General features: G+C 52.9%; 9 protein-coding genes across 9 annotated transcripts; 5 read left to right on the top strand and 4 right to left on the bottom strand.

The window, feature by feature from the left end:
* Nucleotides 1-256: 256 nt before the first annotated feature.
* On the top strand, nucleotides 257-1,783 carry PtrM4_009360 (SET domain-containing protein RMS1; the record flags this gene model as incomplete). Its single annotated transcript, XM_001930906.1, has 2 exons — nucleotides 257-377; nucleotides 474-1,783. The coding sequence occupies 2 exons, from the start codon at nucleotides 257-259 to the stop codon at nucleotides 1,781-1,783; spliced, it is 1,431 nt and encodes a 476-aa protein (XP_001930941.1).
* A 385-nt stretch (nucleotides 1,784-2,168) lies between these two features.
* On the bottom strand, nucleotides 2,169-4,134 carry PtrM4_009350 (EPL1 domain containing protein; the record flags this gene model as incomplete). Its single annotated transcript, XM_001930905.1, has 3 exons — nucleotides 2,169-2,945; nucleotides 3,000-3,803; nucleotides 3,973-4,134. 3 exons carry the CDS (start codon nucleotides 4,132-4,134, stop codon nucleotides 2,169-2,171), a joined length of 1,743 nt encoding a protein of 580 aa, XP_001930940.1.
* A 1,226-nt stretch (nucleotides 4,135-5,360) lies between these two features.
* PtrM4_009340 (SPS1, Serine-threonine protein kinase) lies at nucleotides 5,361-6,737 on the bottom strand (the record flags this gene model as incomplete). The annotated part of the gene is made up of 2 exons (XM_001930904.2): nucleotides 5,361-6,253; nucleotides 6,311-6,737. The coding sequence occupies 2 exons, from the start codon at nucleotides 6,735-6,737 to the stop codon at nucleotides 5,361-5,363; spliced, it is 1,320 nt and encodes a 439-aa protein (XP_001930939.2).
* A 985-nt stretch (nucleotides 6,738-7,722) lies between these two features.
* Nucleotides 7,723-8,869, bottom strand: PtrM4_009330 (mannosyl phosphorylinositol ceramide synthase SUR1; the record flags this gene model as incomplete). Its single annotated transcript, XM_001930903.2, has 4 exons — nucleotides 7,723-8,286; nucleotides 8,336-8,450; nucleotides 8,500-8,540; nucleotides 8,591-8,869. The coding sequence occupies 4 exons, from the start codon at nucleotides 8,867-8,869 to the stop codon at nucleotides 7,723-7,725; spliced, it is 999 nt and encodes a 332-aa protein (XP_001930938.2).
* A 1,346-nt stretch (nucleotides 8,870-10,215) lies between these two features.
* PtrM4_009320 (uncharacterized protein) lies at nucleotides 10,216-11,426 on the top strand (the record flags this gene model as incomplete). The annotated part of the gene is made up of 5 exons (XM_066102928.1): nucleotides 10,216-10,387; nucleotides 10,445-10,649; nucleotides 10,704-11,217; nucleotides 11,273-11,300; nucleotides 11,350-11,426. The coding sequence occupies 5 exons, from the start codon at nucleotides 10,216-10,218 to the stop codon at nucleotides 11,424-11,426; spliced, it is 996 nt and encodes a 331-aa protein (XP_065965130.1).
* Nucleotides 11,427-11,817: 391 nt separating this feature from the next.
* PtrM4_009310 (uncharacterized protein) lies at nucleotides 11,818-12,396 on the bottom strand (the record flags this gene model as incomplete). Its single annotated transcript, XM_001930901.2, has 2 exons — nucleotides 11,818-12,117; nucleotides 12,175-12,396. The coding sequence occupies 2 exons, from the start codon at nucleotides 12,394-12,396 to the stop codon at nucleotides 11,818-11,820; spliced, it is 522 nt and encodes a 173-aa protein (XP_001930936.1).
* Nucleotides 12,397-12,725: 329 nt separating this feature from the next.
* PtrM4_009300 (uncharacterized protein) lies at nucleotides 12,726-12,929 on the top strand (the record flags this gene model as incomplete). The annotated part of the gene is made up of 1 exon (XM_066102927.1): nucleotides 12,726-12,929. One exon carries the CDS (start codon nucleotides 12,726-12,728, stop codon nucleotides 12,927-12,929), a length of 204 nt encoding a protein of 67 aa, XP_065965129.1.
* A 745-nt stretch (nucleotides 12,930-13,674) lies between these two features.
* PtrM4_009290 (uncharacterized protein) lies at nucleotides 13,675-14,818 on the top strand (the record flags this gene model as incomplete). Its single annotated transcript, XM_001930900.2, has 3 exons — nucleotides 13,675-13,865; nucleotides 14,084-14,714; nucleotides 14,765-14,818. 3 exons carry the CDS (start codon nucleotides 13,675-13,677, stop codon nucleotides 14,816-14,818), a joined length of 876 nt encoding a protein of 291 aa, XP_001930935.2.
* A 1,422-nt stretch (nucleotides 14,819-16,240) lies between these two features.
* Nucleotides 16,241-18,250, top strand: PtrM4_009280 (uncharacterized protein; the record flags this gene model as incomplete). Its single annotated transcript, XM_001930899.1, has 2 exons — nucleotides 16,241-16,847; nucleotides 16,929-18,250. The coding sequence occupies 2 exons, from the start codon at nucleotides 16,241-16,243 to the stop codon at nucleotides 18,248-18,250; spliced, it is 1,929 nt and encodes a 642-aa protein (XP_001930934.1).
* Between the last annotated feature and the right edge of the window lie 274 nt (nucleotides 18,251-18,524).

The following is an 18,524-nucleotide window of genomic DNA, read 5'->3' as shown; positions in this document are numbered from 1 at the left end:
TTCGCACAAGACGAGCTACCTGCTCCGCCCTGAACCAAAACTCATTATCGCGTATTCTCGAGCTGTTTATTTAAGGGATCCACCATCTCTCTCGAACACTCCCCGTAGAAAGTACGGTGTCTTCACCCCGGCACATAACTATCACTCCGCTCGGACCACAAGCGCAGCCTCGGTTCCCAACCGCTAAATAATAATTCACCGAAATATCCACCACCAAACCTCCATCCTACATCACAAAACACAAAACACTCTGCGCATGGCTGACTTCGACAGCGCCAGCCAGGCCTTCCTAGCATGGCTGCGACAATCTGGTGCGGAAATCAGCCCAAAGATTAAATTGGAGGATCTGAGGAATAAAGATGCTGGGAGGGGCGTTGGTGAGTGATTCCACACCCGTTCGCAGAGACGTCAAACCCCACCCCCCGCCACTCGTACTGCAAACAAGCCTCAGAAAAATGGCTGATAATTCACAGTTGCCAGTCAGGATATTGCCGAGCACGAGCTTCTCTTTCGTATACCCCGCGCCTCTATTCTCAGCGTGGAAAACAGTATCCTTTCCACCGAGATCCCCGCCGCTACCCTTTCGCTCCTCGGCCCTTGGCTCTCCCTTATCCTCGTCATGCTCTATGAGTATCACAACGGTTCTGCGTCAAACTGGGCCCCCTACTTCGCCGTTTTGCCGACCGAGTTCAACACGCTCATGTTCTGGACCGAAGACGAGCTAGCAGAGCTGCAGGCCAGTGCTGTGGTCGGCAAGGTCGGCAAAGAAAGCGCCGATGAAGCCTTTCTCGAGCAGTTATTGCCAGTGATCGAGGAGTTTGCAGACATAGTGTTTAGCGGAGATGAGAGAGCAAAGGACAAAGCCAAGGAAATGCGCAGTCTCGAGAACCTCGAGTTGATGCATAAAATGGGCAGCCTTATCATGGCCTACGCGTTCGACGTGGAGCCCGCTACACCTACTAAAGAGGTGGACGAAGAGGGCTTCGCTGAGGAAGAAGAAGACGCTGCCCTTCCCAAAGGCATGGTTCCCTTGGCCGATATGCTGAACGCTGACGCCGACCGCTGCAACGCTCGACTGTTCTACGAAAAGGACTGTCTTGAGATGAAGGCTCTAAAGCCCATCCAGGCAGGGGAAGAAATATTCAACGACTATGGTCCTCTCCCGAGGAGCGACTTGCTGCGGCGGTACGGCTACGTCACGGACAACTATGCGCAGTACGATGTGGTCGAAATCCCCACAGACCTTGTCAGCGAGATCCTTGTACATGAGGGTGTATGGCAAGAGAACAGATTGGAGTATCTAGATGAGCAAGAGGTGCTGGATACTGGCTACGATATCGCTTCCAGCACCCCTTTCACACTACAGGAGAGCCTATCGCCTGAGCTTGTCGTTCTGGTTGAGAGCATGCTCCTTTCCAATGAGGACTTTGAGCGTCTGAAGAGCAAGGGAAAGTTGCCGAAACCGGAGAAGATTACGGGACAAGGAGCAGGCATGTTGCATAAGATATTGCAGGCGAGGATTGCGCAGTATACTACTACATTAGAGCAAGACTTGCAGATGCACGAGGAGGTGCCTCCTGTTGGTACGACGACGATTGAGCAGCGCCGGTGTGCCATGGCAAAGGCTGTGCGCATTGGAGAGAAGAAGCTTTTGATTCAGGCGGAAGAAGCGCTGGCGGAAAAGATGGCAAGAGATAGTGGGGCGACAATGAAGAGGTCAAGAGAAGTAGACGAGGAGGGTGATGTGGAGATGGGTGGTACAGGAAAGAAGCACCGAACGTGAAGAAGAATCCTGGGGAACTTGTCCACCAGCCAACCTATAGCCACACGTCGGCGCTTTCCTTCCAGAGGACGAGCAGGTCATTCAAGTAAGTTTTAAGATTTTTTTTTTCGCCAGGCGGAGCCCTCGCAGCACTCAACCCAGCGTCTATTTCAAGTTTCTGAAATTTCGACTTGCTAATTTGCGCTCTAAACAGACCACACACGCCATCGGCTAGCCGCCCAACTAACCACTCCTCCCCTAGTATACGAGCTTATTGTACATAACTTTGTAGATCTCTGGATCCTTCCGTGCGAATAAAAAAGAAAAGGGTATAACTTGTCGGCCAACACCACCACACTACAACTTGTAATAAAGAGGGCTAAAAGAAGAGTTGGGACCGCAGCGATTACTTGCCGGCGTTCGCAGCTGTTGGTGCAGGCTGGTTTACGGCGTGATACGTACCGGGCGCCGGCCGATTGTGCCCCTCAATCGCCCGACGATTTGAAGCTGCCGGGGGCTGTTGCGCAGCAGTCTTTTCACCCTGGCGCTCAATCATCATGCGATACCTGATGTGCAGGGTGTCAGTCCAGTCAACGGGATACGTCTGTTCATCTTCGCTACTATCACCGGCAAATCTCCATCGGTCTGCTAGACGGTCATCTACTCGTTCGGTCTTCTGGCGCTTCACACCACGACGATCAATCATCATGCGCCCTCCTCGACCTATTCTCCGTCGGTAGCGAGACTGGTCTTGAAATGGTACATCGTCAGGTGGTGTAGCGAAGCGTATGCGCGCAATTCTCCGCGAGTCGGGCTGTTTGCTCAACGGCACCACTGCCATTGCATCAGCGCCTTCCTCTTCAGACACAGATGCAGGAGGTGTGGGAAGCTGACTCTCCGTGAACACTGTACGGAAGTCTGACTTCGCGGCAGCTGGTTCCAGGGGCGGGGTGATGGGCCGCCATGTTGCGTCGACCCAGCCAACATTCCATTTCTGGTGCTTGACAAGGTTATCTTCGATGAAGCTGTCGATTGCCTCGGTCCGCTTAGCTTGCTGCTCCTCGAGGTAGACAATATCGCCATCCACAAGACGCCCGTCTGGACGAGTGCTCGTTGGCTTCATACCGGGCAAAGTCTGGCGTTGCCGCTCCACATCAACCGCTCTCTTTGGTTTGGGTGCGGGCTGTGATACGTTAGTAATCCCCACAGCTGTTACAGGTGTAGTACGGCAACATACCTTTTGAGTGATGAGTAACTCATCATCATCACCCTTGATACCAAGCTTCCGCTTGAGCTCCTTGACAGTATGTCGCTGTTCAAAGATGGTCTTGTCAGTGGCAAGCTGGTCTTTGATCATGGCTTCTCGTCGCTTGACTTGCTGCATTAGCATTCTTGCTTCCTCGAGTTCCTTTCTCAGCTTCTTCAACTTCTCGGTCACTTGAGCGTCGCGCCCGCGCGTTTTTCGGACCTGGCGGACCTCGCGACGGCGGAAGCAGACATATGGATCGGCATCATCGGTCTCGAGGTTCGTCTCGAACTTCAACGATGGCAACAGTGGACGATTGCCTTTGAGTAAACGCTGGTTTTTCCAGTGATGGTATATCTCTCTCGCATGGCGACGCGCCGACAAGCTTACAGTCTCGTCGAACTCTGCCTCGAGCTCTTCAAACGCAAGCACAGGCGACTTGTCGACAGCAGCATAAGGCTGCTTAGTGGCTGTCGTCTCCTCAAAGAAGTAGACGACTTCCTCGAACTCGTCTTCAGAGCACTGATTGTTCTTGCTCCGCTTCTGGTTGTAAGACTTGAGAAAGGCGACATCATCACTGGTCATGCAATAGGGACAGCCGGACGTATCTTCAACAGTCGACGAGAACCGGATGTAGGTTGCAGGCTGAGTGAAACGTTTTGGATAAACATCTTCATACTGCAGATTACTTGCGACAGCATCCGGGGTTGGGATATAGAGCTGGGCTATCTTCCCACCAGTTGAGCCCTGTGCTGCTGCCTGAGCGGCAGAGATGACGGCCTGTAAATGATGCTCCTACAGACGGCATTAGTATCTGTGAAAAGAGGGACCAGAGGTAAGAAGAAAAAGAAAAGGACGGATCAAGGCAAGGCATGGCGACGACGTGCATCGCATCTGCATGCGTTGGATTGAACAAGGACTCTGGACGATTGTATGTGTCCAAAAGCAGGCTAGCGCAACTTACAATCTCCTCGCCCTTCTCAACACCCGTCTCGACTTTGGGAATGTGGCGCGAGGCATCGTCATCAGCAAGCTGCTCAACCTCGTGCTCGCGCACAACTGGCAAATTCTGTTTAGTAGATAATTTGCGCTGGCGAAAGCGCTGTCCTGTCGCACGCGCCGTCATGGTTGGTCGTGCACGTGATGTGGGTTGTCGCAAGTGCAGCGCGCACCCCAGGCAAGCAAGCAGAGCGGGCGGCGGGCGGCGGCGAAAGAAGGGGGCTGCGTTGTGTGTGAGTCACCGCACACCCAACCAACTCGGTTGCGCAACACCGCAGCACGACACCAGAAACGCGTCGCAATAACGTCGAAACCGGTATCAAAAGTGTCGCACGCGCCTGCTGCAGCGTTCTATCGCGTCAAAATTGATGGAAAGGGTGGGCGTGGACGAGTTTTCGCGATGGAATTGGTCCTGGGTTGGAGTGGGTTGGTTGGGCTAGATGGCGTGGTTGCGGCGGGTCGGCGGTGTCGGCGGAAAGCTGGTTGTTGTGTTCCAGCAAGGAGGGAGCCGCAGAGAGAGATGTGCAAGGAAGGCGTGTGTCAAGCCGATGGACGGGTTTGGACGAATCAGATCGAAGCATGGGGCGGTGCGTGATGATCACGTCTATTTAATTCTTATCTTTATTCTTATTGGATTTTCACAATCTCACACCACCATGTTATTTCGTCTAGACGTTTTTCTCTGCTATTCTGAAGTTTTGCAGGTGCATTCGGCGCTTTTTACGCGTGTTGGTGGTTAAGTGGCGGGGCTGTTTCTTTGTTGTTTCTTGGTACGTGATGCAATGTATGTAGTGCTGGTTGTACCTAAAACGAGACACAGATGGAAGCCATTTCCACGGTTTGGTGAGGAGACGGCATGTATGAATGACGGTAGCACGTCCACGTTGCTGTGGGTACATTGCGACTTCTATTGCAATGTCAAGTTATGCTTTGCACGCAATGAGACTGCATAGCATGTGTCGTGCAGTCTTTTGCTGAGGCGGCGACGGTGGCGGCGGCGATTGTTCTGTCCGTAGTCCGCGAGTCTTGTTTTTGTATCCTTCTCATCGATTACAACGCATCTTGAAGTAACTCTTAGTGCATTCATCATGGTGTGGAGTGCATAAGAGAAACATTGATTCGTGAAAACTCTAGACTGCAATTTGCCATTCTCACCGTTTGACTAGAACATACTCAACTTAACTCAAACTACTTCCTGAGGGAACCAGACCATCAGACAATATATATTGAATTTCCATATTCACTCAAAGTCTGATTTCAGCTATACCGTCGATCGATACAATGCTATGTACACTATTCAAACAAGTGATTCTCCCGGTACGTACAAGAGCGCGACGCTATCCATATCTGTCATCACTTCATAAACGATGAATAGTTCATGAATGTACTGCCTGCTGCGGGGCGATGTGTACTTGCTCTGGATGCCATCGGGCGGCTCTGTTCCGCTGGTCTGGGTGCCACGGGTTGGAACTGAACAGGCTGAAACTGCACAGGCTGATGCTTCTCTTCCGTCATGGATGTACTAGGCAAAACCGTAGAATCAACAATATGCGGAGGTGCTTGAGCACCCTTGCCTGAATACTGATACCGGCTTGACACTGAAGACAACAACGGTTCGCTATTCTTCCTGTGAATGTTCCTGCGCCTCGATTCTTCAACCCGAACTTTGAGGTTCTCAGCAATACGTCCAGTTTCCTTTTCATTCATCGTGAACCATCCCGCGTCGAGGATTTCTTGCGCTGTGGGTCGATCAGTAGGCACCGGATTCAGTACCCAGCGCAGGAATTGGATTTCCTTGTCAGGAACACCCTTTTCCTTCAGACGATCCCAATGCTGACCTTCACGGTGTGATCGGTCGTGGTACGGAAGCCTGCAGCCGTCGTAGTAGTCGAGCGAGCCGAGACCAAAATCATGTGCAATAGCGCGTTCAACAGAGCGTTCCTTTTGGATCTGGCTGCTTCCCTGCAGCAACTCATCATAAAGTCCATATTTATGGAACGAGGCCTGAGCTTCCAAAAGCTGACAGTATATCAGGCCCCAAGACCAGATGTCCGCTGCGGAACTGATTTCGTTTCTGAAATAGACTTCTGGAGCGCGGTAGATGATGGGCTGAACGAGGCCTTTTGCCGGTTCCATGACGATGCCTAGGTCGCCTAGTTTGGCGGTGATTTGAGGGTTTGACACTGTGGCAGAAGAGGAGGGTGTGTGGGAGAAGCCGTCGAGGAGGATGTTTTGCATTTTGAGGTCTAAGAGAATAACGTGTTAGTCAAACATCAGGAGGGGCCGGTATCTGAATGACATACCAGCATACACCAAGTCTCTTGCGTGTACGTCTCGCAATCCAGACAACGCAGAGCGCATAATGCCTTTGAGTTCCACGTCGCTGAATTGGCGCTCCCTCCTCGCATCCCACAGCGTGGACTGAAGAATTTCCAGTACAATCCGTGGGGGATCAGCCCGTGAGGTCGGTGGGATGCGGTCGACCTGTTGTCGGATTGTGGGAATGCCCTTGAGCAGCTCATGCATGATCATTTCGTGTTGGAAAAGCGGCCATCCATAGCCGACGTCATCATCACTGGGTTGCTTAACAATGAATATCTTCTCTTGCGTAGCTGCATCGACGGCAACCCATACGTTGGCTTGACCGAGAGCCTTCACGAGTAGGTATCGATAGCCATGCTCGCCGACGAGCTCGGCGCCTTCGCGCATGGGTATAGTTGTTCCAGGCATGGTAGAAGGTGATAGTGCGCAAGTAATGTCGACTTGAGCTTCTTTAGATGGAAACGGGGGAGGTGAATGAAAACAAAAGGCAAGATTTGGAGGATGACGATGTGGGTTCTGGACGGATACCGGCGTACTAGAGCCCTAAGTCAAACGTTGTTTCTCTACATCCGGATCCCTGCAGTTGCGTGGTTGCTTGTTCTGGTAGGGCCAGGCGATGACGGAAGAAGTGGCGGCTTCGTCATTGCCGCCTTAGGGTTGACTGGACAACTCGTTGCTGCGGCCCACACTATGTCTTTGGACGCATAGCCAGGCCTTGTGCTTCATGGTTTTAAGTTATCATCCGGGTGACATGATATACTTGACACCCTAGTATACACAAATAATTATAGGCGCCAGACATGTCAACGACAGATACAATACGTAGATTTACCTACACTGTCGCTGTCCCGTATGTTATGTCGCCCAGGTGTTACGGAAGTTAAACCAGGAACCCCATCACACTAGGCATCTGATCTCCACGCCTTCGCGGTAGGCGCTAACTCAGTGCCTGATCGCCCAGCGTCTATGTTTTGATCAGTGCTAGACTGCACCGAAATTGCTGACCGCTGAAAAGGTGAGAATGTGGGTCAATGTTATTCATATTCATATTATCGCGAGCGGTGTCGCTTCGTTTAGATACGTACAATAAAGCCCTGATGGCAATATGCTCGGGTTTGCCAACGGTGCAGCCGTGGTCCAGCGCCTGTCTGGCCATTTTATGAAAATGCCCGAAAGTTCCTTTTCTACAACGACAGTGGTCCAGCCTTTTTAATAACAAAAGAGCCGACACGGCTCATGCCCCAAATAAGTTAAACAAACATAGCAAGGCACATGGTCCTCTTTCAATAGTATCGATAGAAGTGAAAATGCGGAGCGGCCGAAACACTCAAACGCCAAGAAATGCCAGATAGGGTACAACGCTCAAGAAATGCAGTGCGCCAAACGAGGCGCATTAGACCTCGTGGCGGTCGTCGAACTCGAAGCTCTTTTGACTTATGCGGCGGTAGAATGGCATCCTTTGGTTGAGAAAACGCATCTTGGGGGAGCCAGGTCCGGTGGATCGCTTGTTCAAGACGAAGAACTTGTACAGCATGCCGAGGATGGTGAAGCCGACGACGAAACCGAGAATCGTGACCAGCATCCAGTGCCTGCCGAGCCAGAAGATGACCTTGACGTCGGTCTTGTGCCAGCTGTTTCCTAGGTGGTGGGTAAAGAAACTCCACGGATGGTTGTTGTACTCTTCCGGGAAGAGGATGCGCACACGCTCGTAATCAAGGGGTCCAGCATTGTTGTAATGCCTCCAGATCAGACTCAGGAACAGGGGGCCTGTCGACGCCATAACGGTGATATAAGGCAGTGGCCAGCGGCGGTTGTAGTCGGTAAGTGAATCGATGGCCTTGAGGAAGAAAGGGTGGCGGGGAACTGCGCCCATGGCATCGTTGGAGATACCCGTAGGAAGTGTGCGACGGACCCAGGCTGGGTAGGCTAGGAGGGGATCGAGACTACGGTTGCATCCCTACAAATGTTAGTCGCGCACCAGTCATATCGGGGATCGTGATGCATACATCATCGAGATCAATGTAGATTCCGCCAAAGTGGTGAAGTACAAAGTATCGAATGGCGTCGGCGCGCTGGATGGGATACGGGTAGCCGTCAAACGTCTCGAGGAACCATGGGTATCTGCAAACGTCAGCGTCTGCTGTGCGCATTCACGGACGGCGGGACATACTCGGTAGCAATAAACTCGCGGGATTTCTTATCGGTCCATAGCTATGTTCTGTTAGCCATGGGGCCGATTATCGCCCCTCTATGTATCGTACCTTGTACTCGTAGTCCGGGTGTAGATCCAAGCAGCTCTGTTGAGGGCTCTTCCAGTGCGCGGGTATGCTCTCGTTGATATACGTTTGGTGAATGATCTTGGGGATCAACTGCGGCTTCTCATTGATTGCGCTCGAGTTTGGCGCCGGGAGCTCCTCGCGGAGAATGGCATCTTCGCGGCCAGTCGCGATTAGTAGACCGAGCAGTGTCCATACGCTGTGTACCGCGAAGCCGAGAACAACAATGGTAACCAGCAAAAATATGGTGACGCCTCTGCGCATCGTGACTGTTGTTTGGAGGCAGACCTCCTTTTCCTCGGGGATGGCGGTGCACGGGCGCGGGTCTGAAAGAAATCAGAAGTAGGCGAGGGCGAAGTAGTAATGAAATATTAAACAAGGTACAAGTCAAAGCCTCTGTGAATCATCAAGGACCGTCTGGAAGTACAGTAGGCGGGAGCGGGTACGAGGTGTACGAAGAAAGATAGCGAAAGTGCAGGAAAGGCACGCGCTGATAGAGCGAGGCAGTGCTCAACGCCAATCTCGCTTAGCCCACATCAGGGACAAGGGTTCAACTAGGCAGGCGCAGACCGCAGACGTGGTAGGCGGCGGCGTATCGAGATCGGCAACTCCACACCAGTACAGGGCTTTCACGGCCTTGGAGGATTCACATGCAAGCCGCAGCACGCAGCATGCAGAAGAGATTGCGAGATTCAAACACATCCACGGCCTCGTTAATCTTCATCCTCCTCTCCTTCAAGATGCTGAATTGAACAAGAATACTGTATATGTACAGTACTGCCGGACATGCGCGGCTCCTCCCATCTCACCTCACCCGGACCAAGGTCCAACTTCGGGCTCCGTCGCGCTATTTCCAGCCCGCTTATGACGACTTGGTGCAGCACGCCACACCATCTTGATCGCTTTCAACGCCTGTCGTGACATTTGCCATGGCATGCCCAGCAGCACCCCATCCATGAGCCTTTACCGCCCGTCCTGCATGACGTACGAGCAGTCAGTGAGCCACTGTACAGTGCTCGTTACCAGATGCCCTTGGCTCGGCCGTGGGCGATTTAACTATCCGTTAGTCCAGACTAAAACTACATACAACCACGGGTCGACCCTGGACCATGTCTAGACCATGTTCAGACCATGAATCCGGATTATTCGGCACCAAATTCATTGGGTGGGTTGCTTCGGAGGAAAGAGCAAAGGCAAAAAACACTTACTCCTACCAAGCCCGGTAGCTTGGTTGTACATAATCCCATCACCTCTGACACCGCATATACCGCATGTAAAGGTTGACAGAGAGTTGACTGTATCTACGTCTCGTATTCCATGGTCACGGGGAGCGAGAGGTACATGTAGTACGGGTGAACCAGTCGCTAAACAGGAAGGCATGATCCGACAAAACGACAAGCCATGTAAATGTGAAGGAAGCAATGTTCAAGCCACCTGTACGCCCCTTCCCACTTGATGGCGGTACACAGCATCTTAACAGCAATGTGCGGCCGACGTGATGACATCTGAACCTCTTCGCTCAAAGCGCCACTACCATGTCCTGAAACCTACGAATTATGTTTACCTACCCTACCTAGCATCCACACGTCTTGCGTCACCTTCTCACCACAATGCTCGGGGTTTGGCAACTACTTGCAACAGCCGTATCTTCAACACCACTTCCCTTCGATGAGCCGGCCTTGTCCGCACAAAGTCCCGTTGTATACGGCGAGCCAGTTGGGCCACGGACATCTTTCGTAGTGACTTCCAAGTTCTGTATCTGTCTATTGTCCGGACTACTTGGTACCCCATTACTTATATGTGTGCAATAAAAGATAGCACTACAACTAATGCTATCAGGACATCGCGTCCGTTTGGTTGATCGAAACACGCTCCACCGCATAACCCTGACACAGGTGTACGTCTTGGTCCTCTACATCCTTTCGATTGGATTCGTTTTCGCCTCTGCCATTGTCCACAATGGCCTCGGTCTCAACGACAACGGAAGCTGTCAGGCTTCGATGAGAATTTGCATCGCCTTCTATGCGAGTAGTAAGGTGGCCATGTAAGCTCCGCGGATACTTTATCTGCGAGTACCAATTTACCATGTCACCTACAGGTACTTGTTCCTCGTTGAAAGAGTGCACACCATGCGAGCGTCCCACCTGTCGCGGAAGCATGATGTCTTCTGGCTGCTCAGTACAATTGCCATTGTTATCAGTCTTGGCGCCATCTGTCTTACTGGTTTCATCTCACCTGTGTATTGGCTTTCTAGCGTAGACGGACGCTGCCGAATTGGACTACAACGATACGCCGTCATCCCACTCTTAACATGCGACATAGTCATCAACCTCTATCTCACACTCGTATTTATCTACCTCCTAAGCCCTTTGGTCAAAGACAGCGAGGCATTCGGTGCAGGTTTTGCATCTCGAGTAGCACAGGGAATAGGCATCTTGAGTCGCACTGCAAAGCAAAAAGCTACCTTCGACCTTCAACGTTCTAACCAAGTCATGGCACGCAAGTTTGAAAAGTTACTCTGGAAGACGCTCATTGGATGCGTGCTCGTCATTGTCCCAACAGCTGGAAATCTCGCGGCTCTTACTATTCTTGTTGGAAAAGAATTGGCTTTCGTCAGTCGGATATTTCTGAGGAACTGGAAGGACACTAATGTCTGCTTTTTTCTAGGTCTGCCTCACCATTTGTACTTTGGACGGTATGTTCGCTACTACAAGCCATTGGCATATGCTGATGGAGAACGCTAGTTACATGGGCTGCGGTCGTCTTTCACTGGCTCACTCTAGCTGGTAGCGATGAGAAGGAAAGCGTTTCTACAACGTGAGTGTCACCGGGTCAAGGCGCAAGAATGTTGCCGCGGTCAATACGCGGCGCTACCGGGACGATCTGATGAGGCTGACGTGCAACAGGCCGCAATTACGGCAGAAGGAACATCGGCCACCCCCACAGCCCAGACAGCCAGCGACGCCAGCGATGCGGAGGAAGCTCTCTTTTCTGTCGGACATTTCCTTGGAGCTACACAAGATTGACACGGAAGACGAGAAGGGTCAAGGGGATACTAGCAAGTCTAATCTTGTTGAGGAGCACACAACGACACTTTGCTTTCAGAGGCCTAGCAATCAAACCGAGGCATTGCATTGGAGCGATTCCGGACACTCTACCTTGGTGGCCGATGCAACTGGACCTAATAATAGCAGCCAAGCACATTGAAAGGCTCAAAAGAAGTCTGAATCCTCCTCTTCGATGATTGCTTGCGAAAGCAATCCCCGTCTGCGGGGCCCAGGGACTCGTTTCAAGACAATTGGGGTGGTGCTCGGTGAATCGTCGATCATCTGCTCCTTTCTCACACGGCGTGCGGCACGATATTCAGCGGCAGTTCTTCCCATGTCGGGCTCTTCGGGCACAATTGGCGCATCGAGATGGAGAGTTGATGACAGGAACCTGAAGATGACGAATACAGTGGCGCCGGTGAGGCACCCGACGAGGCCAGCTGTGCCGAGAAAGACGTACAATGTCTGCAATGACTTAGTTAGCAGCTCTGTGTTGAGATTGACAAATAAATAATGGCTCACCTCTATCTGCTCCAGCCACTTGACTCTGAAGGGGGTGGATAGAATGGCGATGATGGCGTGGGCGAGGTGGATGAATGGAAGCAGAATGAAGGTGGTGAGATTGTAAAAGGGCAGCAGGAGGATGATGCAGGCATTGATAAATTTGCTGATGGGCCACCAGGTGAGACGGACCAGTTGGGCTGAGAGACGCGCAGCAAAGGAGAGGAGAGTTGCGGCGTCCATGGTGTAGAGGGGGGACTAGTCTATGGTTTGGCGTTGGTCGTGTGCTTACTCGGGACTCATGGTTGGTGACGTAGGCTGGCAAAGAAGCAGCTCTCAGCTCTCGTTGCGTGTCGCGTTGGGGGTTCAGACAGACGCGTGCACCCACGAAGCGGTTACTAGCCCCACGATAGGCGGCGGCATTGGCGGGTGCGGAGGAGGTCCGACGATTGATGCAGCTGCAGCCATGGAAATGTTGATCCCTGTGTGTCGCTGCATGCTATCCCAAGACCGGGGCGCGATAGCTTCAGTGGCAGTGTGGGTGCGGGTGTAAGCTCTCTCTCTCCACGTCTATGCTACATTTCTCCATGCATGTCATGTCCTCAGTGAAGCAGGCCTCATTTGCACGCACCGCCAGCAGCACCTCCCCCGAGCCGCAAGGTGGAATCCATGGGCAACCAGCACTCGCGGACCTCGTCGACGACGTCACCGTCGTCGAAGCCGGCCTCTCCCACGGCCAACAATGTGACAACATCACATGGGCATGCGCACCATGAGCGAGAGCGAGAGCGCGAACGCATCCACCACCCCCCGCACAGCCAGTTCCACTCGGCGCGGAGGCGAGAGTCAATCCAGGCGTTGAGCACCGCCAAAGCCCCCGCCGCCCCGTCTGTGAGCCTCGAGAACGCTGAGAGCCATCCCACGTCGGCCCGCCCGCTCTCGCGTGGACGAGCGCAAACGGTGGGAACTAGCACCCGAGCAGTCACCAGCCAGCTGCGCGCCGCCCAGGAGCATTACAACAACAATCACAACCCATCCAGCGACGCCGCCATGGGCAACGAGCAGAGTAGCCACAACAAAAACAAGGAGCCGCCGCGGGAAAAGAACCCCCGCGACCTCACCCCGCCGCAGCGCCCGTCGACGACCAGCAACACGACTCCCTTCAGTGCCCCCATCGCCCAAGCAGTGCAGCAGCCCGTGTCTGAGCCTGAGCCTGCGCCTGCGCCCCAGCCTGCGCCCCAGCCTCAGCCAGAAGCTCAGCAGGTGCCCTCGCCCTCGCCGCCCATTGATGCGCCAACGCAGCCCGTCGACGTGCCCCAAGGTCTGCGCGACGAGCTGCCCGAGCGGCTGCTGTCCTCGATAGATCCCGCCGATGCCTCGCAGGACTACATTCCCTCGTCGCAGTTCAGCCGCCCGCCCCGCCTGCCGCTGCCTATTGAGGAGGAGGTGCACACGCCCGGATCGCCCATCATCTCGGCCCAGGAGATATGGAGCCCCATCCAGGACAGCGACGCCGAGGGCATGCTGCCACGCCGCTCCTCGATGCTCAGCACCACCACCGCCGACGACGATGACCTCGGGGAAGAGTTCAAGACACCCAGCACCGGCCGCCCAACTGTGCCCACCCTAATCGAGTGGGAAGGTCCTGGCGAGCGTGTATATGTCACGGGTACTTTTGCAGGCTGGAATCGCAAGTACAAGCTACATCGAAAGTAAGTTCATTGGTCTGCTCCCTGTCTCAGCGCATGGCCTGTCCTGCATATACCCGTGTGGCTGTCCATCCGCTCCACTCTGGCTGAGACCTCGTTAATCAACTCGACGTGCTTGATATTGGGTCACAGCCTTTGAACCTAGATCCTCGACGCATTGCGCATCTTTCTCCTGCCCACCGTTACACTGCACACCGATACTGACATGTCTGAACTTGTAGTGGTCCCAGCAAGAACCCAGATGCCCTTTCTGCCTACGTCTCCGTCACCCCAGGCACCCACCATCTCACCTTTCTCGTCGACAACGACATGCGGACGAGCGACAAGCTGCCCACGGCAGTCGACTACACAAACATACTCGTCAACTATATCGAAGTCCCGTATCCTGAGCCACCAGCCCTCGCTACCAGCCCATCCAAGGACACGGCCAACACGCTTGACGTTCCGACACCCGTACAAGAACGCGACGCTGCCATGTACCCGCCCCAGGCTCCCCCTCCAGCACCCCAAGTCCAACCTACCATTAAAGCTCCCCTCCCCGAACCCGCCAAGCCTGTCAAGCCTGAGCCAACCAAGAAGTACCATCAGAATATTCCTCGCTACCTCATCGACCTTGATGCTCCCGAAGAATCCTCGCGCTACGCTCGTGCAAACGCCATGACGAGCAACCTGCCTACTCCCCCGTCGTTGCCCGGCTTCCTCGGCAAAAGTATCTTGAACGGCACGACGCCCATGAAGGACGACAGCAGCGTGCTGATTCATCCGAACCACACCGTCCTGAACCATCTGGCGACGAGCAGTATCAAGGACAACATCTTAGCAACCAGTGCGACGACAAGGTACAAACAAAAGGTACGTTGGATTGATATGCGACCACGGGCATGTGTGCTAATAAGACCTAGTTCTTGACGACTATCATGTATAAACCCAAGGAGGAGCATGGTGCAAACTACTAGACAGAGGAGGGGCAGCAGGCAGAAGCATGCGCAGTGTACAAACTTTCTTTTCACTTTTTCCACAGGCTTCGAGCTACCTTTCACACAAGGTTTGCGGTGTTTATTGGCAACTGGCATCATGAGCGGTAACGAGATTTACGATTTTATTCCTTTTCCTCTTCTTGAATATATACCCAGGCTTGGGTTTGGCGTGGGTGGAAGAATCGAGATAGGGGCAGGGACGAATGAAGGGTTTGGGAGGAAAATGTGGAAAACGGATATTCTATCAGGATAGGATTTGCGAAATACGAAATCTGGGACTTTTGGTGAACTGTGAACTAGTGTGGTTGTTATCAGCGCTCAAATTATATACCACTTCATGCAGCCACGCTTGCAGAGCAGCGAATGAAGTCTAGTGCATATATTGATGTGCAAGCAAAAAGCGTAGATGCCTGTCTTTCCACCTCCCTCCTTTGGGCAACCGAGTACATCCATGGATAGCTTGTTCAGCTGCGTGAACCTGCATCGGCACTGGCATCGGTACCAGCAATGTCAGCGGGTATCGTCGGACCTGACTAGCACGGTACCGGTACTGAACGTGCTGTACTCTGCCTCTGCTTTCCCCGCTACCGACCTTGGAACGCGGTATGGAGGATATGCACAACTGGCACGCACCCCCCTTTTTCGTTCAGCCATCATGAACTGATTTTTGCGTGGAGAATGGATTTTCCAATATACTGTCAACGTCAATCACAAAGGACATGAAGATGGACATTGTACCTCGCTTGATTCTTGAGAATTTCCCATTCTTTTGGCCCTACCCGATCTCCACACGGCAATATGAAGCCTAGCAAAAGATTCGGAACGACTAGCCAGCCAATTCCTTCTCACATATATAACATGCAATGGGTGACACATATATCCTTCCATACCGTCCGTTCATCAGATGCAAGAGAAGAGCAATGGTATCATCTAGACCCTGAGCCACCCTTAGAGCCAGACTACACATCACAGCTGCAGTCATCTGTATGGCCGAGGAGAGGGGTAAGGTATTGGGAAACCAAGAAAAATGTGTACAACAGGTAGCATAAAACAGCTGCTTCGTCCCTCTGAGTTTTGTTCTCTTCTTCACCTCTTTTCTCGTCTTATTCCATCCTTGGAAGAAACATCGCAATCATGTACCACACTCCCCCAAGCCCACAGAACCTACACCCCCCGGAACAAACACGTAATCCCTACACCTCCTCTCCCATCTCTTCATTTCGCTCTTCATCCTTGTGTTCCTTTGGTGGTTCGGATAGCCCTACCCCCAACAAAAGCCACAACCGCATTTCCACAACACCCCCCTCCTCACCTCCCCCTCTCTTCTCATCTTTCAAATGTCGAGTAGCATCCACACCTACACGCCTACTAAAATCTATGCTTTCAAGTTCTAGCCCGGAAATGGCGTCCAGCCCACCTGTTCTTCCGTTGAAAAGTCACCGCCTCAGTCCCTTGCTGTCAGATCGAGTTCAGAAGTATGAGAGTGGGGAGGTCGGTGCTATGGGCAGGGATGAGTGTGAGAGGGATGATGGTATGAGGACGCGGAGGTTCGATGGTCATTTTGAGAGGAAAGAACAGGGGTTAGTGGAAGAGCAAGGGCAGGATCAGGAACAAGGAGAAACAGAGAAGGTGGGTTCGTCGACGTACACGGCGTGTGGTGGTATCTACACCGTCAACGACAACAATGCCAACAACACGGCAGCCAGCTCACCTTCCAGCACCGTCGCAGATTCTCCACTACACCCAGTAGGCGTACCAGCATCTCGGCCGTGGAGTTTCGTCGAAGGTGCTAGTGATGAAGTCAGTGTGGCGGAACTGCCTTCAAACACTCATGAAGACAGGGAAAGCCAGATGGCTGTTCAGTACGAGTATGCGAATCAGCGCATGGCAGAAGAACAGAGAGCATGCATCACACAGCAAGAGATGGACGAAGCACGGTCGTATTGGTCCTCTGCCATGGCGCAAATGAATGAGGCTGTTGATCACGTGTTGGGGGATGATCAGAATAGTATGTATTTCATATTTGTTGCTTGCACTAGCACACTGATTTCCCTAAACCCCGTCTAGGACCCGCTAACATGCCACGCAGACTCCACATACTCCCTCTCCAACCTCGAACGAACCACAATCACTCATCCCTTTTCCGCCGTCGTAGCCGACGTCTTCTACAAAGACGTCTGCACACTCAACCGAGAACGACAAGAACGCGCTCTCTGCATCGACGACCCTGATGCTTTGCTGGTGGAAATGTTCATTTCCATGAAAGATGAGGAGGCGAAGGAGAAGGAAATTCCGTGGCCCGAGATGCTGACGAGGCAATTACCATCTCCAGGCGTGTTTACGCCGTGCACATATCGATCCAAGCACCACACTGTGAGCCAAGTGGCAAGGGCGAGTGCATGCTTGGCCGTGGGGCTGCAGGACTATGCGCTGAAAGCTCGGGCACTTCAGTACAACGAGAACAGAATGGTTCTCGAGGAGGCTTTTAGCGAGAGTGAACAGCGTTCTGTCAGCCCGTCCACGTATAGCTTCGGCACCGGAGTGATGACGCCCGGCGGCAGGGAGAGCCAGTATGAAGAGGGAGACAGTCTGTGCGCGACTAATCTTGAAGAGGATGTGCAGCTTAATCTCATCGCGCAGTGGGAACTGAAACGCGACATTGAGCGCCTTGTGGCACTCCAGCGTAATGTCAAAGAAGCGAGGAGCAGGCTGACTGAGTATCCGTTGCTGAGCAACTACTCGATTCGCCAGAGTAAGATCCAGCGTACGCCTCATCTCGAGCGCTCTGCAACGCCAACCATGGACTCCGAATCGAACATCCTTCTCATGGAAACGATGATGCGCTCGGGTACCCACGTGGAACGCACCAAATCTGTTGACTGGGCAGGGTCTGATGTCCCAAACTCGAGCGTCACTAGCCTCAGGTCTTTGAACAGCCAGTCGTATATTCCAGACATGGAGACGCCCCATCCATCCAACAGACAGCCACATCCCTCCAACAGGAAACCACTTCGTCCCTATGGCAGACAGTCGCTTCCTGTCACTAGGAGACAGTCACAATCGGGACCGGGCACTATCTCTCCGAGACCTTCTAGTGTATACAACGCTGGATCAACGGTGCGAAGTGAGACACCCACACAGTGTCCCCCATCTGTGCGGCTGAGACTTGCTAGCATAGAGGAGGATCGGCTCCGCATTGCCGCGGAGAACATCGTACGCAGTCTGGGCTCAGTCAGTATACGCACTCAGAGGAGTGTGTCGTCACCGATTGCAGAGTCCCTCAGGCACGAGTCGGTTCGTACTGAAGAGCGTAGAGAGCAAGAGCGACGCAGTGTAGTTGTATTTCCGAGAGGTCTGCGATACGGGGAGCAGTGTGGGGAGCGGTACCCTAGCCGACAGAACATAGATTGACGACGGGTAGTGGCTTTTCATGGTGAACAGGGAGTTCGTCTTATTGATTATCGATATATTGTCCTTGTACTCTCTTTCGTAATCATAATGAGTCATCTCGCGGATCTGTTGGTCCGTATTGGGCCGGTTCGAGGAATGTCTGCATGCGTACATTTACAGCTTGGTCTTATTTCCTCCTCTTCCATGTGTTGCGTCTAGTCCCTGGTAGCTTGGGAATGGCGTTCCGCTCTGTGAAGATACCAACGTTTCGACGGTGGGTGTTGACTGCACGCCG

The sequence above is a fragment of the Pyrenophora tritici-repentis genome, chromosome 1 (genome assembly GCF_003171515.1).
Source record: "Pyrenophora tritici-repentis strain M4 chromosome 1, whole genome shotgun sequence".
NCBI classification, from domain to species: Eukaryota; Fungi; Ascomycota; class Dothideomycetes; order Pleosporales; family Pleosporaceae; genus Pyrenophora; species Pyrenophora tritici-repentis.
This window is presented reverse-complemented; position numbering and strand designations above follow the sequence as displayed.